Here is a 21,481-nt window from a genome sequence, read left to right as displayed (position 1 = left end):
TCAGCGGCTATATTGCGAAGCGGGAAACGTACTAAATCAAACGCACGGCTTGATTCCATATATATATATATATATACTTCGGTTTTTCAATCCGCAGCATAATAGCCATATGAATTATTTATATCAGAATAATATAGTATATGAAAACTAAGTTGAACAAATGAAAATGTCAATACGTTTTGCATTTAATTAGACTTGGAACACAAAGGATACGTTCCAAAATACTCTTCGAGGAAAATTTTCCTCGATGGCCGTTCCGAAACTTTTTTGAGCATTTCTGATTATTTCCAGATCGGCCATTAAATAAAATTTTACACCGTTATAAAATCTAGCCTAAGAGAAGCTCAACTTTTTTATTAAATCAAATATTAATTAATCACCTCAAATTATACAATCTTGTATGGATTTTCATGTGATTATTAAACTCATCATAATAAGAATACCTACAGAAATTTAAGATGCCTTGATATTTTTAGTCAACTTCATCTTCTTTAAATCTTATTTAGATATAAAGCAATTTATGTTTCGTATTCACTCAAATGTTAAATTATATATAATAAAAATATAGAAAATATCTTATGGACGTTTCAAAGACAGTACATCCTTTTCTTTTTTCGGACATGTGCTGTCTAGATCCCAATAATACACAATTTCTCAGGGAGAATTCATACCGTGGCAGAAAAGCAAAAAAGAAACAGAAAAGCAGAAACCAATCAGAACTCGCGTAGTAAGCGATACAACAGAATGGCCGCGTTCAGCAGAACACAACTGTTGCAAAACGCGGCCAATATCATTCCGTTGTACAGCTTACTGCCAGCGCGAGTTCTGATTGGCTGCTGCTTTTCTGCCAAGATATGAATTTTCTCTTACATCGCTCGATGTCTTAGGGATTTTCACTAGATTTCAGTCGATTGACCAACCATATTCTCAAAATTAACAGTCATAATGCGTGAATATATAGATACGATGCTGCGAAAGCTTGTAATCGTTTAATCAGCCAAGAAGAAAAGGACAAGTGGCTTTGCTTTGATGAAATGCTTCGAAATTTTCGGGACCGATCAAACGCAGTACATCATAAAATATATATATCGATTTTTTCTTGAGTATACGTTTATACAGAAAAGAAAATCTAATAAATACATTTATTTTTACATAGATGATCACACATGTGTTTGCGATCTACGTACTAAATTTAATGAGATAGAAGAAGTAACATCAAAGTAATATACAATTAAATAGATTTCGACACATGGTGTTTACGTTCAGGAAGGCAGCACATAAAGAATCAATATTCAGCTGATATCGAGTGAAACGCATCATTGCATTTGCAATTTTTTATAATATTAGGTGAGAAAAATTTGATATTTTTAATGCGACAAAAAAAAAAGGGGATATCTTATATTATTATACTTTAAAAAAAAAGAAAAGTATATTTTTATATTAATTTTATCTTTTTTTCTTTATATGTATTTTAGGTGAAAATATCATATTTATATATATATGATATAACTTCAGCAAATGAAGATCTAAGAAGATTTGGAACTTATTTAAACTTTAACTTTTTGCATGAAGATATATATATTTATATAAAGAACATTTTACATTTTTTCGATCTATTGTTGTTTAATAATACTCTCAATATAACAAATATGCAATCAAAAGTTGACGATAAGAAAATGGATGACAATTTTTCAAATACTATGATGTATTATGAGAAATATTATAAATTAGATAATGAAGGCTATACTCTACATTTTTCAAACAAAAAGAAATTCAGCATTAATGAAATACAAGAAATATTTTCAGCTTTTGGAAGAGTTGTAGCTGTAAATATTACTGGGAAACAGGATGGATTTAGATTTGTAAAATATAAAACATTAGATGAAACAATATGTTGTATAAAAGGTTTAGCAAATAGCAATAATATACAGTTATTACCAGAAAAGAGTAAAATGAATGATTTTAATAATAGATCAGATAAAAAAAATTCAAGTCAATGGCAGGCAGCTAGAACTGAATATTCATCTCAGAGAACATCTGGTACTGGCAAACAACATCTGAACTCTGCTCATAATGAAAAATACTCAGAAATTGAAAGTTCAACTCATAATATAAAAACTTCTAATGAACATAATCGATTTGACAATGTTGATAATTTATCAGATACTGGTTCTAAAAGTTCAACACGTAGCTTTAAAGCTAATGTAAATGCGATTAAATATAATAAATCAAACGCATTGGAATCCAATTCGCTATCTTCAAGAAAACAAAATTTTGTCAATAATTCAAATAAAATAGATTATGAAAAATATTATAAAATAATAAAAGATGGAAATTATGTTATACATTTTGCAAACAAAAAGGAACTCAGCTCAGAAGAAATAAATAAATTATTTTCATCTTATGGAAATGTTATATCTGTAAATTTTAGTGGAAATAGGAATAATGGGCTTGTATTTGTAAAGTATAAGACATTGCAGGAAATAATAACATGTTTGGAAGGCTTACAAAATAACCCTGTGATATGTATTTTACCACAAAAGGATAAAATTGATGATACAATGAAGAAAACAGAGCAAAGAAATTCATATCACTGGCAGCCGACAGAAACGCAAGATTCATTTCAAGAGACTAGCAAACAATCAAATTCCAGTTATGATAAAAAATGTTCAGAAGCTGAGAAAAAATTAATTTATAATACAACAATTGATCGGGATAAATTTGACAATACTAATAACTTTTTAGATATTGATTCTCAAAGTTCAAACCATGACTATAAATCTGCAATTACACATTCGGAGTCTCTGGTATCTAATGGGCAACATTCACTATCAAGACAAAAAAGTTCCATTAACTGTCAAGTATCTGATTATGATCTAGAACAACAACAAAAGAATAAATTTCATTCTTTTACAAAACAAGATAGCAATACTTATATGAATAAGGCTATATCTGATCAAATACCAGCATTAATCTCTGACACAGAAATAAAGCAAAAGAAATTTGATGGAATATCCAATAGCTCTTCACAATCTGTAATCGGGAGTAAGAATGCCTCAACTAATGTCATGATTATACCAATGCAGGAAATAATTGTTGCCAATATTCATGCAAATTATGATGTGCATTATATCTTACATTTGTTTAAGAAATATGACCCAATTTCGGCTACGCTTGTAGAGACAATTTTAGGTACTAATATACGATATTGTCGTGTTTATTTTAAAACAATACAAGATGTAGTAACTATTGAAGAAGAATTTGATAATTTTGACTTGTTTGGAAAAAATCTTATTGTTCTTCGAATTTCGCGGTTGATGGAGGAAGCTACAAATAGTTGTAAATAATATTCTTTAATATTTGTCATATTAAATTTATCACATCACATTAAATTTATTATTCCGATAAGATTTTCTTCATTAAAAAATATCATTAATTATATTTTTCTATACACATATTTGTTAATTTTTAGTTTATACTTTTTTAGAATGTACTTTTTCATACTTATTATGAAAAAAAGGCATGAAGGAAATATGTTTGTGAAAAAATGAATTGTAATAAAAACGCATAAAATAAAATTTAGTTTTTATTTATACGATTTTTATTAAAGTCTTAATAATAATGAGAAATAGAAAGAGAGGAAATGCTTAAATATATTTTTTACAAATATTTTATAACATTTTGATGTAATTTGATGTTAAAACTGCGAGCAACGTAAAAAAAATGCAGACGTATTTAAAAATATATATATATAATAATTCACACTTTTTTTTGTATTTGAATTACATTTATAACAATGTGTGTATTTATTATGGATATGTTCTTTGTAGCTCAACTGATTGAACTAATTCAGAGCTTATTTTTCTCCTTCCAATATAGAGAGAAAAAGATAAGCTTTCTTCGAACTAGTGTAGCCAGTTCATCTATAAAGACCAGACTCCAGAGTTCTTATGTATGCGCGCGCGTGATATTGTGTATGCTACTGTTCATAACCTATACTCTTTCCAAACACACGTGAGTTGTACAAAAGATGCAATTAAAAATGTCGAAAAAATTCAATAAAAAAGCAGTGCATCAAATGCTTTTAACAGAAGATAAGTTTATTTCGGATATATTTTCTATAATGCCTTTATCGACATGTGAATTAGGTGAGAACATTTTTAAAAAAATATCTAAAAAGAGGTTATGTATTTTGCTCATGTTATAATAAAGTTGATATTTTATTTTTTAATCTAGTAAAGCAGAATCAATCATCCATAGAAGAAGAAGAATCGAGAGAAAAAGGTTGTTATATATATATATATATATATATATATATATATATATATATATTTCTTTTACATTTATTTGAATAAATTAATTTTATAGAATTAAAATCTTTTTACCGATTCCAATGAGAGAAGTTTTATCTGTATATATTTTTTAATAAATAGAATGTATAAATAATAAAATCTTTTTTTGGAGTAATTAATAATTAGTATTTTTATCTGGATTGATAAAAAAATTTGTAATATTTGTTTAATAATCAAAATAAATTTTTTTCTCTTTATAAGTTATATTACTAATCATGTTTTCTGTTACAGTCAAGACTTTTACTTTACCAGGCAAGAAAATTGAAAGAGCACACACGTGTTCTGAGTTACACGAAAAACTAGAAAAATTAAAGGGTGTGAAAAAATTAGACTATAAACAAAAGCTTCTTAAAAAAACTTTGAAGAACAAAATTAAAAAGAATACAAAAAAGGAACAACGTTTGCTACAAAAAAAACTTGCTAGGATAGAACAAAATGCAGCTGGTGATAGTAAAATAAAGATTGACAATGAAGAGGTACCAAAAGTTCCGAAACCAAAACCAGTGTTTAATTCGGAGGGTAAAATGGTATTTAGTAAGTTTGATTTCTCTGAGATTGGAGTAAAGAAAAAATTACCTAAAAATCAAAATGATCCTAAAAAAATGTTACAACAATTACAACAAAAGAAAGAAAAATTGAAGCAATTAGAAAATTTAGGTGATAAAGAAAAAGTTGAGGATATTAAAGAGAAAGAAGCATGGAAATCTGCATTGGCAAAAGCGAGTGGTGAAAAAGTATGTATTTAACTTGATTTTTTATGAAAAATTATCTTAATATCATGAAAAATGTAGAATTCAGAAAAATAAAGAATTAATTTTATATTTCTATATTTTTAATTTTATATTTCTATATTTTGTTATAAATTTATTATATTCTTATATTTTGCATCAGTTGATTTATTTAAGTCAAGTACATATTAATTTGTTATCACATTATAAATTTTTTACACATAAATCTGTTTCATATTCTTAATGCGATTATATATTTAATAGGTTAAAGATAATTTATATATTTAATAGGTTAAAGATAATCCAGAATTGCTCAAACGTACTATAAAGCGAAAGGAACAGAAAAAAAAACACAGTGCAAATAAATGGAATTCCAGGGTAGAGAATGTACAAAAATCTATACAAGAAAGGCAAGAGAAACGACAAAAGAATATTATGAAGAGAAAAAAAGACAAAAAATTAAACAAATTGAAAAAAGCAGCAAAGAAAGGGCGTATTATACCTGGATTTTAATAAATAAAGATAAGGTTAAAGAATCTAATCTTTTATGTTATTATTATGATATTTGTTAGTGAGGAAACTGGATCTTTAAAAAGTTTAATGACACATGTATACAATATCAATCTGTATAATACAATTATGAATAATATTTTATTAATATAATTCCGCTTTTATTTGTATATTAACAAATCTATATTTACATTAACACGTTTGTATCGTAGACCAGCTACTTCCTACAACTATTGCATACATTCGGGATTATAATTATCTCGTGTAAAAAGCTTTACTCGCAAATGTCGCGAGTAAATAGTAGTATAAAATTTCACATGCATCATGATGATTTGTTACACATGCATACAAGGATATGATGCTTTCGAAGAATGTTTTTTCATAAAGTTTATTTCCTTTATTTCTCTTGATTTAAAAGAGTATGTTTTGTATTTAGCGCAATTATTGCCATGGTATGATACAATAATTTTGAATAAATTGGCCAGCCTTGTTCTTGAATTCTTTAATAAGATATTCATTCGGAGAGATTGGCTAATTAGTAAATGATTGGCAGATCTCGAACAAGAGCTTCAATATAGCTGCCATCTTCCACCTCCTGCTAGGTATCTCCCAAGGCCGCAGAGACCGCATTAGCATGCGTCAAAGCCGTCCATAATGGACTATGATCCATAGGTAACGGCACCGCCAAAGATTTCGATGGCCGTGGAGACCTGTAGAAACAAAAAATAATATACACTGCAAAGCTATATTAACTTTTTAGAGAAATATTAGAAAGAATAAAATCTTCATGTATGTGTGTTTTGATACTTCAATATATATAAGAATTGTTTAGTCATTTTATATTCTCATAAAAAAAATATTTGTATAAATATTTTAAATAAGAATTTATTTTTTCTATTATATTTCATTAATTTTATTTTGTTCTTTTTTGTTATTTATTTTTTCCTTTCATTTTATTTTATTTTATTTTATATTTTATTTTACAAATTTTATGTACTGCTAAAAAAAGTTTTCAAGTGCTTGTGTCAATGTTTGTAATATTAAATATTGAAAATATCAATATCTAAAATCTGTCAATACAAAATTCGATAAGTCTAATAATAAATATATTTATTATCGAACCAAATTAAAAAACAAACATGTACCGATATCTCTTTTATTAATGAGTAAAGAAAATCTGTGAAGAAATTTTTCTTTGTTATAATTGAAAATTTTGCCATTGTCGAATTATACAGGTTTGACAATATTTTTAGATAAATCTATGTATCTTTTGCTTACATTTATTTAAATATTTAATGTACGAAATGAAATAGGCGTATATCAAGTGTTGGAAAGAGAGGAAGAGAGAGAGAGAGAGAGAGAGAGAAGAGAGAAAGAAAGCGAAGACAATTTTAATATAAAAAAATACAAGCAAAATGATATCAAAATTGTGTTTATCTTGACGTTGTATATGATGAAAGCATTTGATAGACCAGTTGGAGCAGATTTATTTACTCTAATCAGTTAATCAAATGTTTTTTATCACTTATAAAGTCATGATAAATGCAGCTCTAATAGTATGATCCAGTATGATCTTTGCTACAATCATCAGCCAATCAGAGCGCTTCCTCGCGCGCGGTATGCTATTGCTATATATTTGAAAAAGTTCAGTTTTCGTGGAGGGCAGTGAAGAGGAAGATGTATTTTCGTGTTCTGCGTAACTCGTCGTAACTTGTCGCGGTCTTTTGTGCGTGCGTGTCCTTTTGATCCTGTTTTCGAGTTTCTTCTGGTTCCTTCTCTTCTTCTTAAGAGAATTTTGAGGTATATATATTACTATTTGCACATATTATTACTTGTATATATTTTACTATCTATTGACCGTTATGAGCAAACCGGCGCCATTATCATTTATTCAAGCATAGCGTAACGATCTTTTGTCCGAATTGTGCATAATTCTAAAGCATATTTGTCATTATTACCTTGACGGTGTCAAGGCCGAATGCTAATCAGGACTACTCAATTCCAGAGCGGTGCTTTGTTCGGGATCCGAACGTTCCTCGACAACGGTGTCCAGTTCTAGGGATGGAAAGCTTCGGGAGCCTCGGTCACTTCTCAAAGATACGGTACGTGCCGGACGATCTACACCAGCTAGCAGGATATGTCGGCGATACATTGCAATTTTGCATTGCAAAATAACAATATTAAAATATATAACTATATACATATAGTTTAACTATGTTTTACATGAAGACTTCATTTATTCTTAAGCCTATTCTTTCGTTTTTTCTTTTTTCTTTTCTTCAGAAATATTTTTTTAAGCTCAGTTATATTCCTTATTAAATATTTTATATATATATATATATAAAATATATATATATATATATATATATATTTTATAATATATATATATATATATATATATATATATATATATATATATATATATAAAATATTCTTCTAAAGTTTTTTTTAATGAGATTTATGAAAATATATATATATATATATATATATATATATATATATATATAATTAAATAAAATATTTTATACATATATGATTTTTATTTTCAAAAAAATAAAAAATTTGAGATATTAAAAATTTTGTTATATGTTTGTGATTTATGTTATAGATTTTTGTTATATATAATGAATTTTCCATGGATAATTTACGTGTTTTATTTGATCGATCAGTAGCATTTACTTAATTTTGCACGAGTAATTTGTTTTCCATTGATACAGCAGAATATCTATACCGCTTGCGCGTGTATTCTAGTTTCACTTTTTAAACTTGTAGACTCTACTCACCTAGACGATGAACCGGGCTGAAACGAACGAGGCTCAATGCGCCATGATCCAAATCACAGTTTCTTCGTCGAGCTCGTTCCCTAGCGAGTTTCGCTCTTCTCCGTAGGCAACAAATTACCATTAATGCCAGCAATGGAAACCCCAGAATGCAGGAGACGATGGGTATTATTATGCTTTCCGGCGTTACTGAAAACACAAGTAATCATGTGCGACAATTCCCTGAACTAAAGTAAGTACTAATTTTGCTTTAGATAATAAAAATAAAAATAAAATTATGTAATAAAATATTAAAAAAATTGATTTAACATCTACAAACATACAAAATCATGTTTATGCAACTATAAGTAAATTCAATTATCAACTGCAAAATGATTTAAATTTAGATCACAAAAATAAAATTAAGATCTGTTTATATTGTTTAACAGCACACATTTTGCTATGATAAACATAAAAATTAGTTAATTGTTAAAGATAATTTTTTTTTTTTTACAAAAATGAATTCAAAAAAATTTCATTTTTTGAACTTTTGATTTTATTAAAATTATAAGTACATTACACAGCTTTGCATAAATTGTTTAAAAGTTCAATTATATTGCTCGAGTTTATTTTGAACACTTTGCACTGAATTTTATCTTTGCATTCTACTGCAAGCATAGTGTCATCGACATAGTGAATCAGTATTTGGTTTTCCGTTTCTCGTTTAAGAAAAATCCAATTTGTTAATTATGTGTGCTAATTTTGATGAAATAAAAAAATGAAATATATATAATAGTATAATATTTTATGAAAATTTAAATGTTTTATATTTTGCATGTTTGTCGCGTCTCTGAAAATTAAGGGTTTGTTTTTAACATGTACGTGCAATTTTCCATAGTTGTTACCACGCAACTGCAAATTAGAAGTATTGTGGGGATTTGAATGATATACCGATTGCGCGAAGACTCTACAGTTTCTAAAGTTTTAACGTCAACTAATTAATCCAATGGAAAGCTTTGAATGTGATTCGCTTCGCCGAAATACTTTACTTCTTAAACAGGTGCTTCCTAGGTCAATTAAGTGTTAATTAAGAATCTCTTCAATCGCAATTACGAAAAAGTCGAAATATCCCAGATTACTTAAAGGGAATAGAATTTTATTATTTCAGATATTCATATATGAATTTATACTCATCATCGTCAGTAGCAATTAAAGGCAAAGCCTTTAATCGGCGAATAAACCGATAATGGTATTGTGTTATTGTATTACATACATTGTTATCTTGTTAGCGTATTCGTATTTCTCGTAATTCACGTTGTATAACAGGCAACTGCCTGACACTAATTACATTATCAACCTATTGTCTCTTTCTCTCTCTTCGCCTCTTCAAACTCGGTTCTTCTAGCTACTCGTTTATAATTCTCCACCACCGCGAGATTTAATACTTCATATAAGCGTCTAATTAAACATCATCTCGCGCAGTTAATATATGGCATCTTCAAAATGAGACGCAAATTCATGCTAATAATGCCAGCATGATGTAAGCGGCTTACACACACACACGCATGCACGCACACGCACGCACGCACGCACGCACGCACGCACGCACGCACGCACGCACGCACGCACGCACGCACGCACGCACGCACGCACGCACGCACGCACGCACGCACGCACGCACGCACGCACGCACGCATGCACGCACGCGTACGCACGCATCGCACGCACGCACGCACGCATCGCACGCACGCACGCACGCACGCACGCACGCACGCACGCACGCACGCACGCACGCACGCACGCACGCACGCACGCACGCACGCACACACACACACACATATATATATATATATATATATATATATATATAATTAATATATATATAATAGATAAAATAAAATTAATAATATAATAATAATGCCAGCATAAGATGTAAGAGCGGCTATATATATATATATATATATATATATATATATATATATACATAGCCGCTCTTATATATTCTTATGCTGGCATTATTATTATATTATTAATTTTATTTTGCTCTAAGAATTAGATACAATAATATATATATTTCTTGCAGCGAAGTAAAATTTAGTTTCAGCTGAATTAGAAACGCAATGTTTGCATTCTTACCCGTTGGATATACCAGGATTGTAGGCCTTTTAGAATTCGAAATTGTTGGCATAGTGGGTCGACCAGCTCTCACCCCTGTTGACATTTTCCTTTGTTCTGCAACTGAATGGAAATACATCTTTGAACTGACTTTTTCGATTTCGATATACATTCGTTTCTATCCGACATAATATAATGTCTTAGTAAATACAGTTACAAACACAAAGTATGAGAAAAATAAATACAGTAAAATATAAAATAAAATATAAAATAAGATACAAAATTAATTGAGAATTTGATACGAAAGAGCATAATTTTTTTTTTTTTTTTTCATATTTAAGATGTATTGCGCATAGTTAGTAGAATTACGATAGAATACAATGGGGGTAATTTTGTCGCGTAAGTGCAGTTTATCAAAACATGTCATTTTCATCCCTGACAAGTATTACTCGCTATGTCTATGGAGAGAGTGGGGAGATCGAATGGCGAACAATTTTTACATTTCTCGCGTTGGAATGCGCGATTCACTCGCCGCGCGGAGAATGGAATCGATAGTCGTTACATGTATGTCCGATTTCAATGTGCGATTTGCACGAACTGGGAATCAGCTGACGATATTCGCACCTCGTCAGAAACATGGAATTGCTGCCGTTATCCGAAGCACACAGAGAATCTCTACGAGAATCGAATTTCTTTGCTTTCGAGATTGTCGGATTTACTCGGTTACCCTCGGGATTCAAATTATTCGCTCGAGACGGGCGAAATAACGCCGACAGATCGGATATATTTGTGCGTTTCACTCGAAATCCCTCGTCTGAAATATAATAATTTAATAACATTAATATTTTTTATCAAAAATATTTGATTTTAATTATTTAATAAAAATTACAATATTCTATAGATGTACGAATATATTATATCATGAAAAAAAGAAAAATGAAAAAAAACATGTATAACACGTGTCTCGTGTATTCGACTCCAACTGTCATTAGCTGCCATTAGCTGCCAGTTTTTATCACTTCTCTTAATAATTAATGTGATTCAGAAAAAGAAGAAAATGTGAGAAACATTTTCCCACATGCAAGGTAATTTGTATGTCACTTGAATTATCTCTATCTTTTCCCGTAATTTTTTATAATACTAATAATATTGTAATGAAATTGTGTAAAAGAACATTTTAAAATACATGTAGGAGGGTTTCTACTTTTAATTTCGTATCTTTGTGTTGATTTTAGCGAATTACATAAACTCCGTATTAAAGTACAAACTTTCTTAAAAAAATATTGCTGAGGTAGTATCGACGGTAGTTTGTGAAATATTTAATTTACGAAGCGTTTAATTTTTAAATTTCTTGTAGAAACATACTTTGAATTCTTTTTATCTTCATCGTTTTTTAGCTTGGCGCATAATATGGCGCATGCTCGTTCATTATAATTTAATGGGAAAACCTCAACGCTGCAAGGACACTGACCGAAATCCAGGTGTAATAATAGTGGACAGTAAATGATCGAGAATTTGTGATATTGCCGGACGTCAGAAGCAGATAATGCAGAATAATGCGCGCGCGCGTAAAGGCTGCTCCTCGGTTAACCTGACATATCTATTCTGACAACAAGAAATCAAATCTGAATGCATGACATAATTAATTGCTAAATTATTACTAATTTATTTTAATTTCGAATTTATTGGTCCTGCCAATTAGCAAATAATTGTTAAAAATGCGTTTGCTGGCTGAATATTACGCGTTTTTACTTTTTCGAAAAATATTAATAGCGAATCTCAAATATAAAAAACAAATATATTAGAATAATTTGCTCAGATATATTGTAAAAATAGATTTCAAAAATATTAAATTTTTGATGCATCAATATGAATATATATGCTATATAACTATGTAAATATGTATACAATAAATTATTAAAAGAAGTTAATATTAGCTTCATATTAAAATGTTTCCTAAATTAATTACTGCTCAAATATTGTAATTTTGAAAATTTATTACTCGAAGAAAAGATCTAAAAAATAATCAATAACGCTCTCATGTTCATTGCTAGAGATTAAATTATTATGAGAATAAAGAATAAATTATGCCAATAGAATTTTTTTTTTAATTTCTATTAATAATTGAAAATTCTAGTGAAAATGGAAATATTAAGTCAGTTTATTAATAGTAATATTAAGTCAGTACTCTCAATTTTTAATATCAATTTCTTGCTAGTTGAGAACATTAGGGATTAAAGCAATAAATTGATAATAAGTTAACAATTAATTGTACATTCAAATTTGTTTTTTCGTAGAGGAAATAACAAGTTAACAGAGATAATTGACGTAGTTAGAGCATAGTATACGAATTACGACACAGTTAATCTTCAGTAGCAGAATTCTAATCAGTTTCACGAATTATTGCAATAGTTAAATTTTATCAATTAGTCTGCTAAAAATTAATACAGGTAAAATTAAAATATACATAATCTTTAGAAATACTTATATTTTATTATCCGGAAAGGAATTATCTAATTACACAATCAACTTGCCATTGATTTTAATATCTTCTATCCGTTTTTAAGTCTCACTTCGCGATAGTTAGAATTCTTATAATTCTGTCGATGTCGTCTGCGAGATCCAGTGTGTTTCTCTTTAGCCGCTTTTGTTTGGTTTTTAGGATTCAGGTCATTTTTATTTTTGCCGCGACGGCTTGTCGAATATTGCTACTATAAATCGTTTGAAAGGTATATATACTTTCTGTGCGCTTACGTTCAAGTATTAGTCGAGAATGATATTCGCGGAGAGAAAGGAATGGAAAGGCGCCGTTATCGTACCTCAAAGAAACGTCCTTTAAGCCGCACGAGACTTTTTTTGCGCTTGAGGGAGAATCTGCTGATAGTTTACTTATCCTTCGCCTACTGCGAAACAGACTGAATTAAAGGGAACAAAAAATAATTGTTGTTTTAGCGAGCAAAAAATTGAAATTAACGAATTTCTCGCGATTACCGGAAAAGATAAGATGTAGCAGGAACGTTTTTATGATATTATAATTTATTTGAAGGATCTATAGAACAATGTGACGAGAAGGATCACGTAATATACGTCTCGTTTATCCATCTAAGGAATGTTTACCGACGCAATATAGGTTTTGTATGTTCAATCTTTGAACGATGAACTGTATTATATAGAAGATTATATATATATAAGATTTCAGAAGTGTCTTTTGAATAGAAATAAAACTAATATATATTCAACTAATAATACGAAACTTTTTCGATTTATTAAAGTAGTGAATTTGAAATATTGACACTATTTTAGATGTTAATCTCTAATCTATTTATCTTTAAACTATTTATCTTTATTGGTCCAGCACTTTCTCACGTCAAAATAGATTGTCCTATCGATTGCTAACCTTTTACCAGAGAGAAGTCTCCTCTCTTCCGAGGCATGTTCGCGAAAGCTTATAAGATTTTCTAGTCGCTATAAAAATGATAATTTACGACATTCTTATTATTTGAACATCACGTTGCACTCAATTTTATCCATCCATATCATTGTAATAAAAACATTCTATAATGTATTTATAAGTGCTTTTAAGGTTCCAATTTTTACGACATTATTAAATTATAAATATCTCTCCTAACAGTCATGTCGAAATATTCTTAAACTATTTTGTTTCGCGGTGTCTACCTGTCGTTCAAAGGCTGGTAAGTTAACAGCTCCATCTGCATTTCCCTCATTTTGGAACGCTATCGAAATACGAGCGGTATGACCGCAGGAAGTTGCTCCTTATACTGTCTCAACATCACGGAATGTTAAGGTATTTGCGTCGCTTGTATATACGGTCTCTCGTCATATACCGGTCTCGAAACAGGGAGAGATGTTTGGCCCCTGGCTTTGTGTACCGCGCGACGCTCGCACTGACAGATCCGTCGTAAGCGACATAGGTAGATGTGTATACTCGTGTGTTTATGCACATGCACGTGCGGATGCGGGTGTGAAAGATCTCCTCAGTGTCCTAATTTATGTACGCGAAAGACAAACGCGCTTGTATATATATATGGACGAGATTAGAATTGCAGTTATACCCGCTTGTCTATCCGTTCGGCCGCGTTTGATAATAGATAATTTGATAAAGATTTAATCTCGAGAATAGCTAGATGCCTTTCAGAATGTATTAATCAATGGAGTTCAATTTCTATTCGATGATTTCAAGATACAGGCAATCTGTTTTCTTTCTTCACAACTTTTGTTTTTATGCGAGTCGATACATTGGATAAATTGAGATAATAAATTCAATTCGCGATTGATTTTGTAACACCGGAGGAAAGATTGATTTAATGTAAAGAAAAAATCGCGATCCTCCCGTTCGTATATACATATACCGATGTATCAATTCTCATATTATGTCGGTCAGATTTTATTTGATTCTAGAGGAGGTCACACTTAATCCGCGTCATCATCTATCAAATGTTCCATTAATTAGGGCAACCTCGATTAAATTGCGGATAAGCTGCGCGATTTATCCAGCCTACTCTCTCACCTTCTGCCACTTCCGCTCTACACTCTTGTTATCTTCCTGTTGAATCACTAACACGAAACCTCATCTCTCTGATCTTTAACTACATCACCATTGAAATTAGAATTTGGAGAGATTGCTAATTCACTATTTCTAAATTAGAAGTCGTTAGGAAGGTCGTGGTCAAGGTTTAGCTAAATACTTTCTAGGTCGTGTATGAGATCGATTTACTTAATTGCAGGCTAGAACTGCAAAACGTTCTTTAATGACTTTGGCAACAGTCTTTCAACTGATTATTCCCTTCTAACATCATACAGAGTCATGTTAAAACATCATCGCTTTGTTAGTATGCCGGGAGATAATTTTATCATGATGATTGTCAATCGTAATTGCTTTTCGCGATAATCTCATTATTTTCAATGGTGTCAGTCTCATAATTTTCCATTTAGTTAAATACTTTTTAGATTGATTTATTGTAAGTTAAAAATTCAAAACGTTTTTTAATGACTTTGGCAACAGTCTCTTAATTAATTCGCTTCTAACATCATACAGCCTTATATAATGAAATATCACGGCTTTGTTAATTTAACATCTTTGTTATGGTCTTATCAATCGTAATTGCTTTTCACGAGAATCACATTAATATTCCAATGATATCAGTCTATTAATTCTCTGTCTATTGAAGTAATCCATTGTATCGAGGCGGTATACGATTCGTGTTATTTGCACATGCATACTGCGTCCTTTGAAGCTCGTGCTTCAGGACGTCACGTGAATGTAATTTCGTCCCGAAATCGACGAAATAAAACGACACGGAGAAATATGATCGTGACGCGAAGTTAGGAATCTGAGCTAGGTACGTCCTCAGCTGCATGATACTCGAGACTAAATCGTCTCTCCTTTTCTTTTCGTTTTTTACATTCAAAAATCACGTTATATTGCTTATAATATCGTAATTTTTCCGGAAAAGGATTATCGAAGAAAAATTACAAGAGCAATTGGAAATAGAAAACATTGTAAGAAATACTAAAAAAAATATTTAATTTTTGTAAAGTTCATTGATGGAGTCTGGTAAAAATCTACCTAACAAAATTTCATTGTCTCTAAAACGTCATATTCTGTACATGGCCGATTTGTTATTTTTTAATCCCGAGATTGAAGGATATGCCGATAAGCAATTTATTTTTAAATTCTCACAGGTTTAGTATGGGAAAACATTTTTCTGCGAAAATTGAACGAGAATTCTAATCATGCAATGGATATAGTTTATTCCTCGGAAGCAGTGTAACGAGAACAATTTTCTTTAATATAAATATCTAAGCGATTTTCATTAATCTTTAAAAAGCAAATAATTGCTTTTGAAAATGCGTCTTCTTTTTTTTTTCAGAGTTTTTTTCATAAACGCTCCGATTTTATTCATGACAGAGATAATACATTTTATCTGGTGTTGATTTTATTTACGATATATGTCAGCTAAATCAATTGCCGTAAATATACTTGCAAAAGACATAAATAAATTGCATGCTCTCCGAGAGATAATTAAATCGCTGCTTTTATTGGAAAAAGTAAAAGCGTGGGCTATGCGTGTGTATGTGTGTGTGTGCATGTAGGCTATTTTTATCCCAGGACAAAATGTTGCTATAGGTACAAAATCTATTCATCTTTGTTTCTGTGATCAACAACTCTTGCTTTGGGTCACGTTGGAGCTCGCATATTCTATTCCTTTATCTCGGAAAAGACCCAGGAAGTGTATTGAGATATTTTATGTACCTACTCTGAATAACTAACTAGCTATGATTCTTCATGTAACACAAGTAAAGAAATTGAAAGGATAAAACATTCGTAGATGTCAGTGACTAGGAAAGATATTCCAAATGATAAAATGTTTTGATGATAAATAACGTGCATAAATAAGAGATTGATATTAAAAAAAAGAAAAAAATAAATATTTATTTAATGATTATTTTTTCTTATGCATTTTAAATATAATAATTATAAAATTTAGAATATTAGAGAAAATTGAAACAATGCAAAAGGAAATCTGTAAGAACTCTTTTATTTTTTTACATTAATATAACAGACACTTGATTATAAATTTATCGTTGTGAAATATCTCTCCGAAAAAAATATACGATGGCATTTTTCACAAATATGGTTTACGCGAGAGATGCTATTGTATATTCTAATCTTATTACGTGCGAGGAAAATAAAAGCTAAAAATTGAGAATAAAAATGTTTTATTATCTCGGAAATATCGTCAAACAGGAAGTTTACTTATAACGCCGGATGCATAATAGTCAGTCAGGCTTCAATAAATTCAGCGAAGATACAACCATGCAAACTGGTAAAACAAGAAAAAAAGAGAAAGAAGAGCATATTCAGAATATAAATTTAAAAATATGAGATATATGCGGCAAATTCTTTCTTCCTGCGCGACTTTTCTCGAAGAGATAGCGAAATACAAGACTTTCGGCAAAAAATAAGAATTGTACTGTCGAATCGAAAAGAAATCATCTCAATTTTTTTATAATTTACCATGTACATCTTCCTTCACCATTTATCTTCACGTCTTCATGACCATCGTTAATTCTTCAATTTAATCGTTCAATAACGTTACTTTCATTTTTATATTTTTTACATTACGAATTTTATGGCGTAAATTTAAGCATGAACATTTATAAGATTAATTAATTGCACTTTCTTTCGAAGCAAGATGTGACGCGCCAGAAAATTCTTAATACTCATTAAAATCATTAATGGTTCGGGAGAACCTTTAACGAAAGTCTAATGGATGCAGGATTTACGCTAAACTTGCTTCGGTTTCAAGTCTAATGCATTAGTATATGTGCAACGTAACTATAATATACTATGTAATAATAAAAGCGTTTATTAGTAGAAGTATTATAATACGTATTTAAGTCCAACCACATCATATGCAACGTTCAAATTAAATTTTTACTTTGACGAGATTTTAATTTAATTACAAAAATATATGTCGAAAAAAAAAAAATAAAAAATAGCGATAAATGATAATATTCTTTGATATATTGTTTTTGTAAGGAAAATGTTTTTAATTTGAAATTGATCAAGAATTTTTGAATACTCTCCTTCTACATATATATATTGCATTATCACAATTTTATAAAATGCGATTGTTAAAAATATTAAGAACTTAGAAATTCTTTAATTCGAGTACAAGAAATTAGTTATCCTATGCAGGCAATAAAAACTTGCAATTGCAAATTTACAAGCCAATTGCACTTATGTATGTCAGCAACTATAATTTCTAAGTTCAAGTCGAGACTGATAGTCCGGATACTTATTCATGCGATCAGTTAACGCTTTGTGTTGGTTCCCTTGTCGGAAAGTTTGACAGTAACTTTGCCAATTTCGCGGGATGTTTAATGCTTTACAGCTCTGTTATTTGTAATTGGAATTACTCTCGATTATATCTTACGATACATATTTGTTTATTTCATACACATACACGCATACGAACAAACAAGTATAATAAAAGTAAATTTTTTTTTTTTATTTGCTTAACTTTTCTCAATATTTAATTTTAATTTTATTCACGTAACAATTACAATTTTTTTTTTTAACATTATATTTTTATCATTAATTTTCACTTGCTTTAATCCATGTTTATAATTAAGCTGTCTATCAGCTGAAAATTGAATATGCTTTGGAAGAGCATGCATCAAACGATACGTCATCTTGCGTTAGATTAAGTTTATGCACTTTATTACACTTTGAACGCACCACTTTCGATATGACAGCTTTCCTCGGCGAATGTCGTGTTCCGTTATCATTTATATATAGTTTACACATATGGTTTATATTTTATAGAACGCATTCCATTTTAATATATCAAATATGTCAAAAATTAATTAATTAATATTGGCAAAAACGTTCAAAACAAAAATAGTAAAGTTTCGAACTTCTGTAGTTAAAGTTTTACATAGATCGAGAATAAATTGCTTGATCAAATAATTGCATTTTATAAAATTTTTCGTATACCGCCGTACAAAAGTTCGTTTTGCTTCTCTAGTAAGGTGAACATAGGAGTGGCGATATCTATAGTATATAAATATTTCGACAGCGGGAGGGGATTAACAGCGTACGGCATGTATTGTTATTGTTTTGATATGTTGTCATTCGTACGACGGAGCTCGAGCAGCGGCACGAGTCATTCCGTGTGTTGTCATCGCATTATCTTTCAAAAAACGTAGTTTTGCTGGCCGTGTAAAATAGTTTTGTGTGATTATGTCTTCAGAATGAGTATCTCCACACTGACGTTCATCTCGCTAGAGGTATGAAACGAATCATTGTCGGCCAATGTACTTAAATGTTACGTGATTAAAATAATAAACAATTAGGAACAATTGCAATTTTTGGAAATAATTTCTGTTTCGACTGCGTTTGTATTTTATGTTGGTCGATAATACTCGTAAATATTTGAAATATATGAATGGATTATCGAGCCTGTGATTAATCGATTGTGTCGGAATACGCATGATTGGATTAGATTAACCGACACATTGCTATCTGCGAATGCGTTGATATTTTACTATTCTTATCTTTTTTTTTTCTTTGCCTTCAAATTCATCCTGTTGATATAATTTAGGACGAATTTACTTTTACGAAAGACGAAGTATTTTAATGAAACAATTTCGAGCCCAAAAGCGTTTTCTTATATTAATATTTGCAGTCGGACGACAAGGTTGGCATTCTTCGCTTCGGATATTTTTGCGAGTTACAGCGGAAAAGTTTCTCGCTATGAAAATAACTCACGTTAAACTCTACAAAACAATCGGTTTCCGATGTTAACGAGTCGTACTCGGATTATCAAGTCAATGTGTATAACGCTATTGTGTAGGAAGCATACTATGATGCTGTTTACTAAAATTGGAAATATTTATTGCGCGTAAGAAAACATAATAACGTCTTTTATTTTCGAAACTCTCCCGATTTGACATAAAAACGGTTGTCAAATCAGGAGAGTTAATGCGGCGAACCGTAAAATTTGCCCCAGTAGACTTGAAAATGTCGTCTCTCGCGGTCAAACTTGTAAACTGTTCCGAAAATTTATGGCTTTTACCGAGAAAACATGTACCTGGTCGCTGCCGTTGTTCAACCTGTAGCAGACATTTTTTTTAATAAAGTATGTGAAATGTTACCATACACTTTTTCTCTGCACGTTTAGAGATTTTATTATCTGAATTTTTAACCAACATACTTACCTGTTTATAAATCTAAATTTCCAAAGATACACGTATTCACGTACAATTTACATAAATATAGCATAATATTCTATTTTTTATCATGTTCCGTGTTCATTATTCGAAATCGAACGTTACGTAGCATGAAAATTATGAATAAATTACTCTCTCATGTCATTACATAAAATTATTCTCTCTTGTAGTAATTGATTTAACACGACGGTGTATAAAGTTTGAAATTTTTAGTGAACGATGTACTTTATTCCAATTTGGATGAAAAGACGCTTTAATAAAATTTACATTTAGCGCGATTTAGAATACAGGCCGTTATCCCATGCAAAAACCTGTTAAAGGCATCCGCGGTAATTTTTCACAGGTTTATAGAACGAGACGTTACTTGTCTTCTTTATCTTGCTATCAACGTTACTCGCGACATTTTTCTCACTTTTTTCATCAGGTACTGAATAAAACTTAGCGAGAAAAATATTCTTACCCGGATATGCGCATGCCGAAAGTATTAAATTCCGCATAGCTCGGATGAGGTCTACTGTTATATTTCACATCAACGGTGAAACCGCCATTTATTAAACGCAATCGTGTTTCGTGATACTTGAACTTTATTTATAGCTTACGTTTGTTGTACGGAAAATATTAAGATCTTGCATTTTAAAACGATGCAGTCCGTCGATCAAAGAGAAGCACGTTTTTTCTAAAATTTAATATTCTTTGCGAGAGTTGAAGAAAAGCAATCATTTGCACTGATAATGTATTATTTTTGACAAGATCAATTATATTCTCTTCTCTCTCTTTTTTTCTCCAGAAGACGGATTATTGGAGAATAATGGGGACGTAATCCGCGATTGGATGAATATCATGGAACTTTCATTCAAAGTCCGTTCACTTTTTAAATCTGCGCATTTCCCGTCTTTTTCTCCCATCAAGACTTTCCTCGCAGATTTCCTGAAACTTGTTTTCGCAGCGTAAATGACATTGTATCTCCGGCAATTTTTTCTTGTTTCTCTTAATTTAACACCTGGGCAAATTCCATCCTATAATTTCTCAACGTTAAACGTAGCAAGAAAAAAAAAATAGTTTATCGCATTTAGAATTCTGTATAATCACTGAAACGAAACACGGAACGAAACGGCCTTTTTCACGAACGCAGTTTTACAGCAAAAATTTCTCTTGGGAAAACCTCGCCATTGATCAAATAAAAACACGAGCGATGTTTTGCAGTTTCTATCTCTCTGTAGTTTTGATATCTTTTTTTTGTTATATTATGTCTTCTGGC

The 21,481-nt window shown here is 30.4% G+C and overlaps 3 protein-coding genes across 4 annotated transcripts in view; 2 read left to right on the top strand and 1 right to left on the bottom strand.

The window, feature by feature from the left end:
- Window positions 1-948: 948 nt before the first annotated feature.
- On the top strand, window positions 949-3,596 carry LOC126854032 (uncharacterized). Of its 2 annotated transcripts, XM_050600372.1 has the most exons (3): window positions 949-1,067; window positions 1,157-1,347; window positions 1,476-3,596. In XM_050600372.1, the coding sequence occupies exon 3, from the start codon at window positions 1,650-1,652 to the stop codon at window positions 3,345-3,347; it is 1,698 nt and encodes a 565-aa protein (XP_050456329.1). In that variant the 5' UTR covers window positions 949-1,067; window positions 1,157-1,347; window positions 1,476-1,649; the 3' UTR covers window positions 3,348-3,596. The 2 variants fall into 2 exon arrangements, with proteins under 2 accessions (XP_050456329.1, XP_050456328.1); XM_050600371.1 differs by having other exon boundaries at window positions 970-1,347.
- Window positions 3,597-3,882: 286 nt separating this feature from the next.
- LOC126854036 (surfeit locus protein 6 homolog) lies at window positions 3,883-5,743 on the top strand. The gene is made up of 4 exons (XM_050600385.1): window positions 3,883-4,148; window positions 4,237-4,284; window positions 4,584-5,086; window positions 5,372-5,743. The coding sequence occupies exons 1-4, from the start codon at window positions 4,031-4,033 to the stop codon at window positions 5,591-5,593; spliced, it is 891 nt and encodes a 296-aa protein (XP_050456342.1). The 5' UTR covers window positions 3,883-4,030; the 3' UTR covers window positions 5,594-5,743.
- A 145-nt stretch (window positions 5,744-5,888) lies between these two features.
- Window positions 5,889-21,481, bottom strand: part of LOC126854038 (uncharacterized) — a 31,032-nt gene continuing 15,439 nt past the window's right edge. The window contains exons 3-6 of the mRNA XM_050600387.1: window positions 10,486-10,587; window positions 8,374-8,559; window positions 7,549-7,717; window positions 5,889-6,300 (exon numbers count right to left, since the gene is read on the bottom strand). Coding sequence (XP_050456344.1) covers window positions 7,572-7,717; window positions 8,374-8,559; window positions 10,486-10,570 — 417 coding nt within the window. The 5' untranslated portion in view covers window positions 10,571-10,587 and the 3' untranslated portion in view covers window positions 5,889-6,300; window positions 7,549-7,571. The remainder of the gene's footprint in view (window positions 6,301-7,548; window positions 7,718-8,373; window positions 8,560-10,485; window positions 10,588-21,481) is intronic.

The sequence above is a fragment of the Cataglyphis hispanica genome, chromosome 13, assembly GCF_021464435.1.
Source record: "Cataglyphis hispanica isolate Lineage 1 chromosome 13, ULB_Chis1_1.0, whole genome shotgun sequence".
In the NCBI taxonomy this organism is placed as follows: domain Eukaryota; kingdom Metazoa; phylum Arthropoda; class Insecta; order Hymenoptera; family Formicidae; genus Cataglyphis; species Cataglyphis hispanica.
The sequence above is the reverse complement of the archived record's forward strand: the minus strand, read 5'-3'. Positions and strand labels throughout refer to the sequence as shown.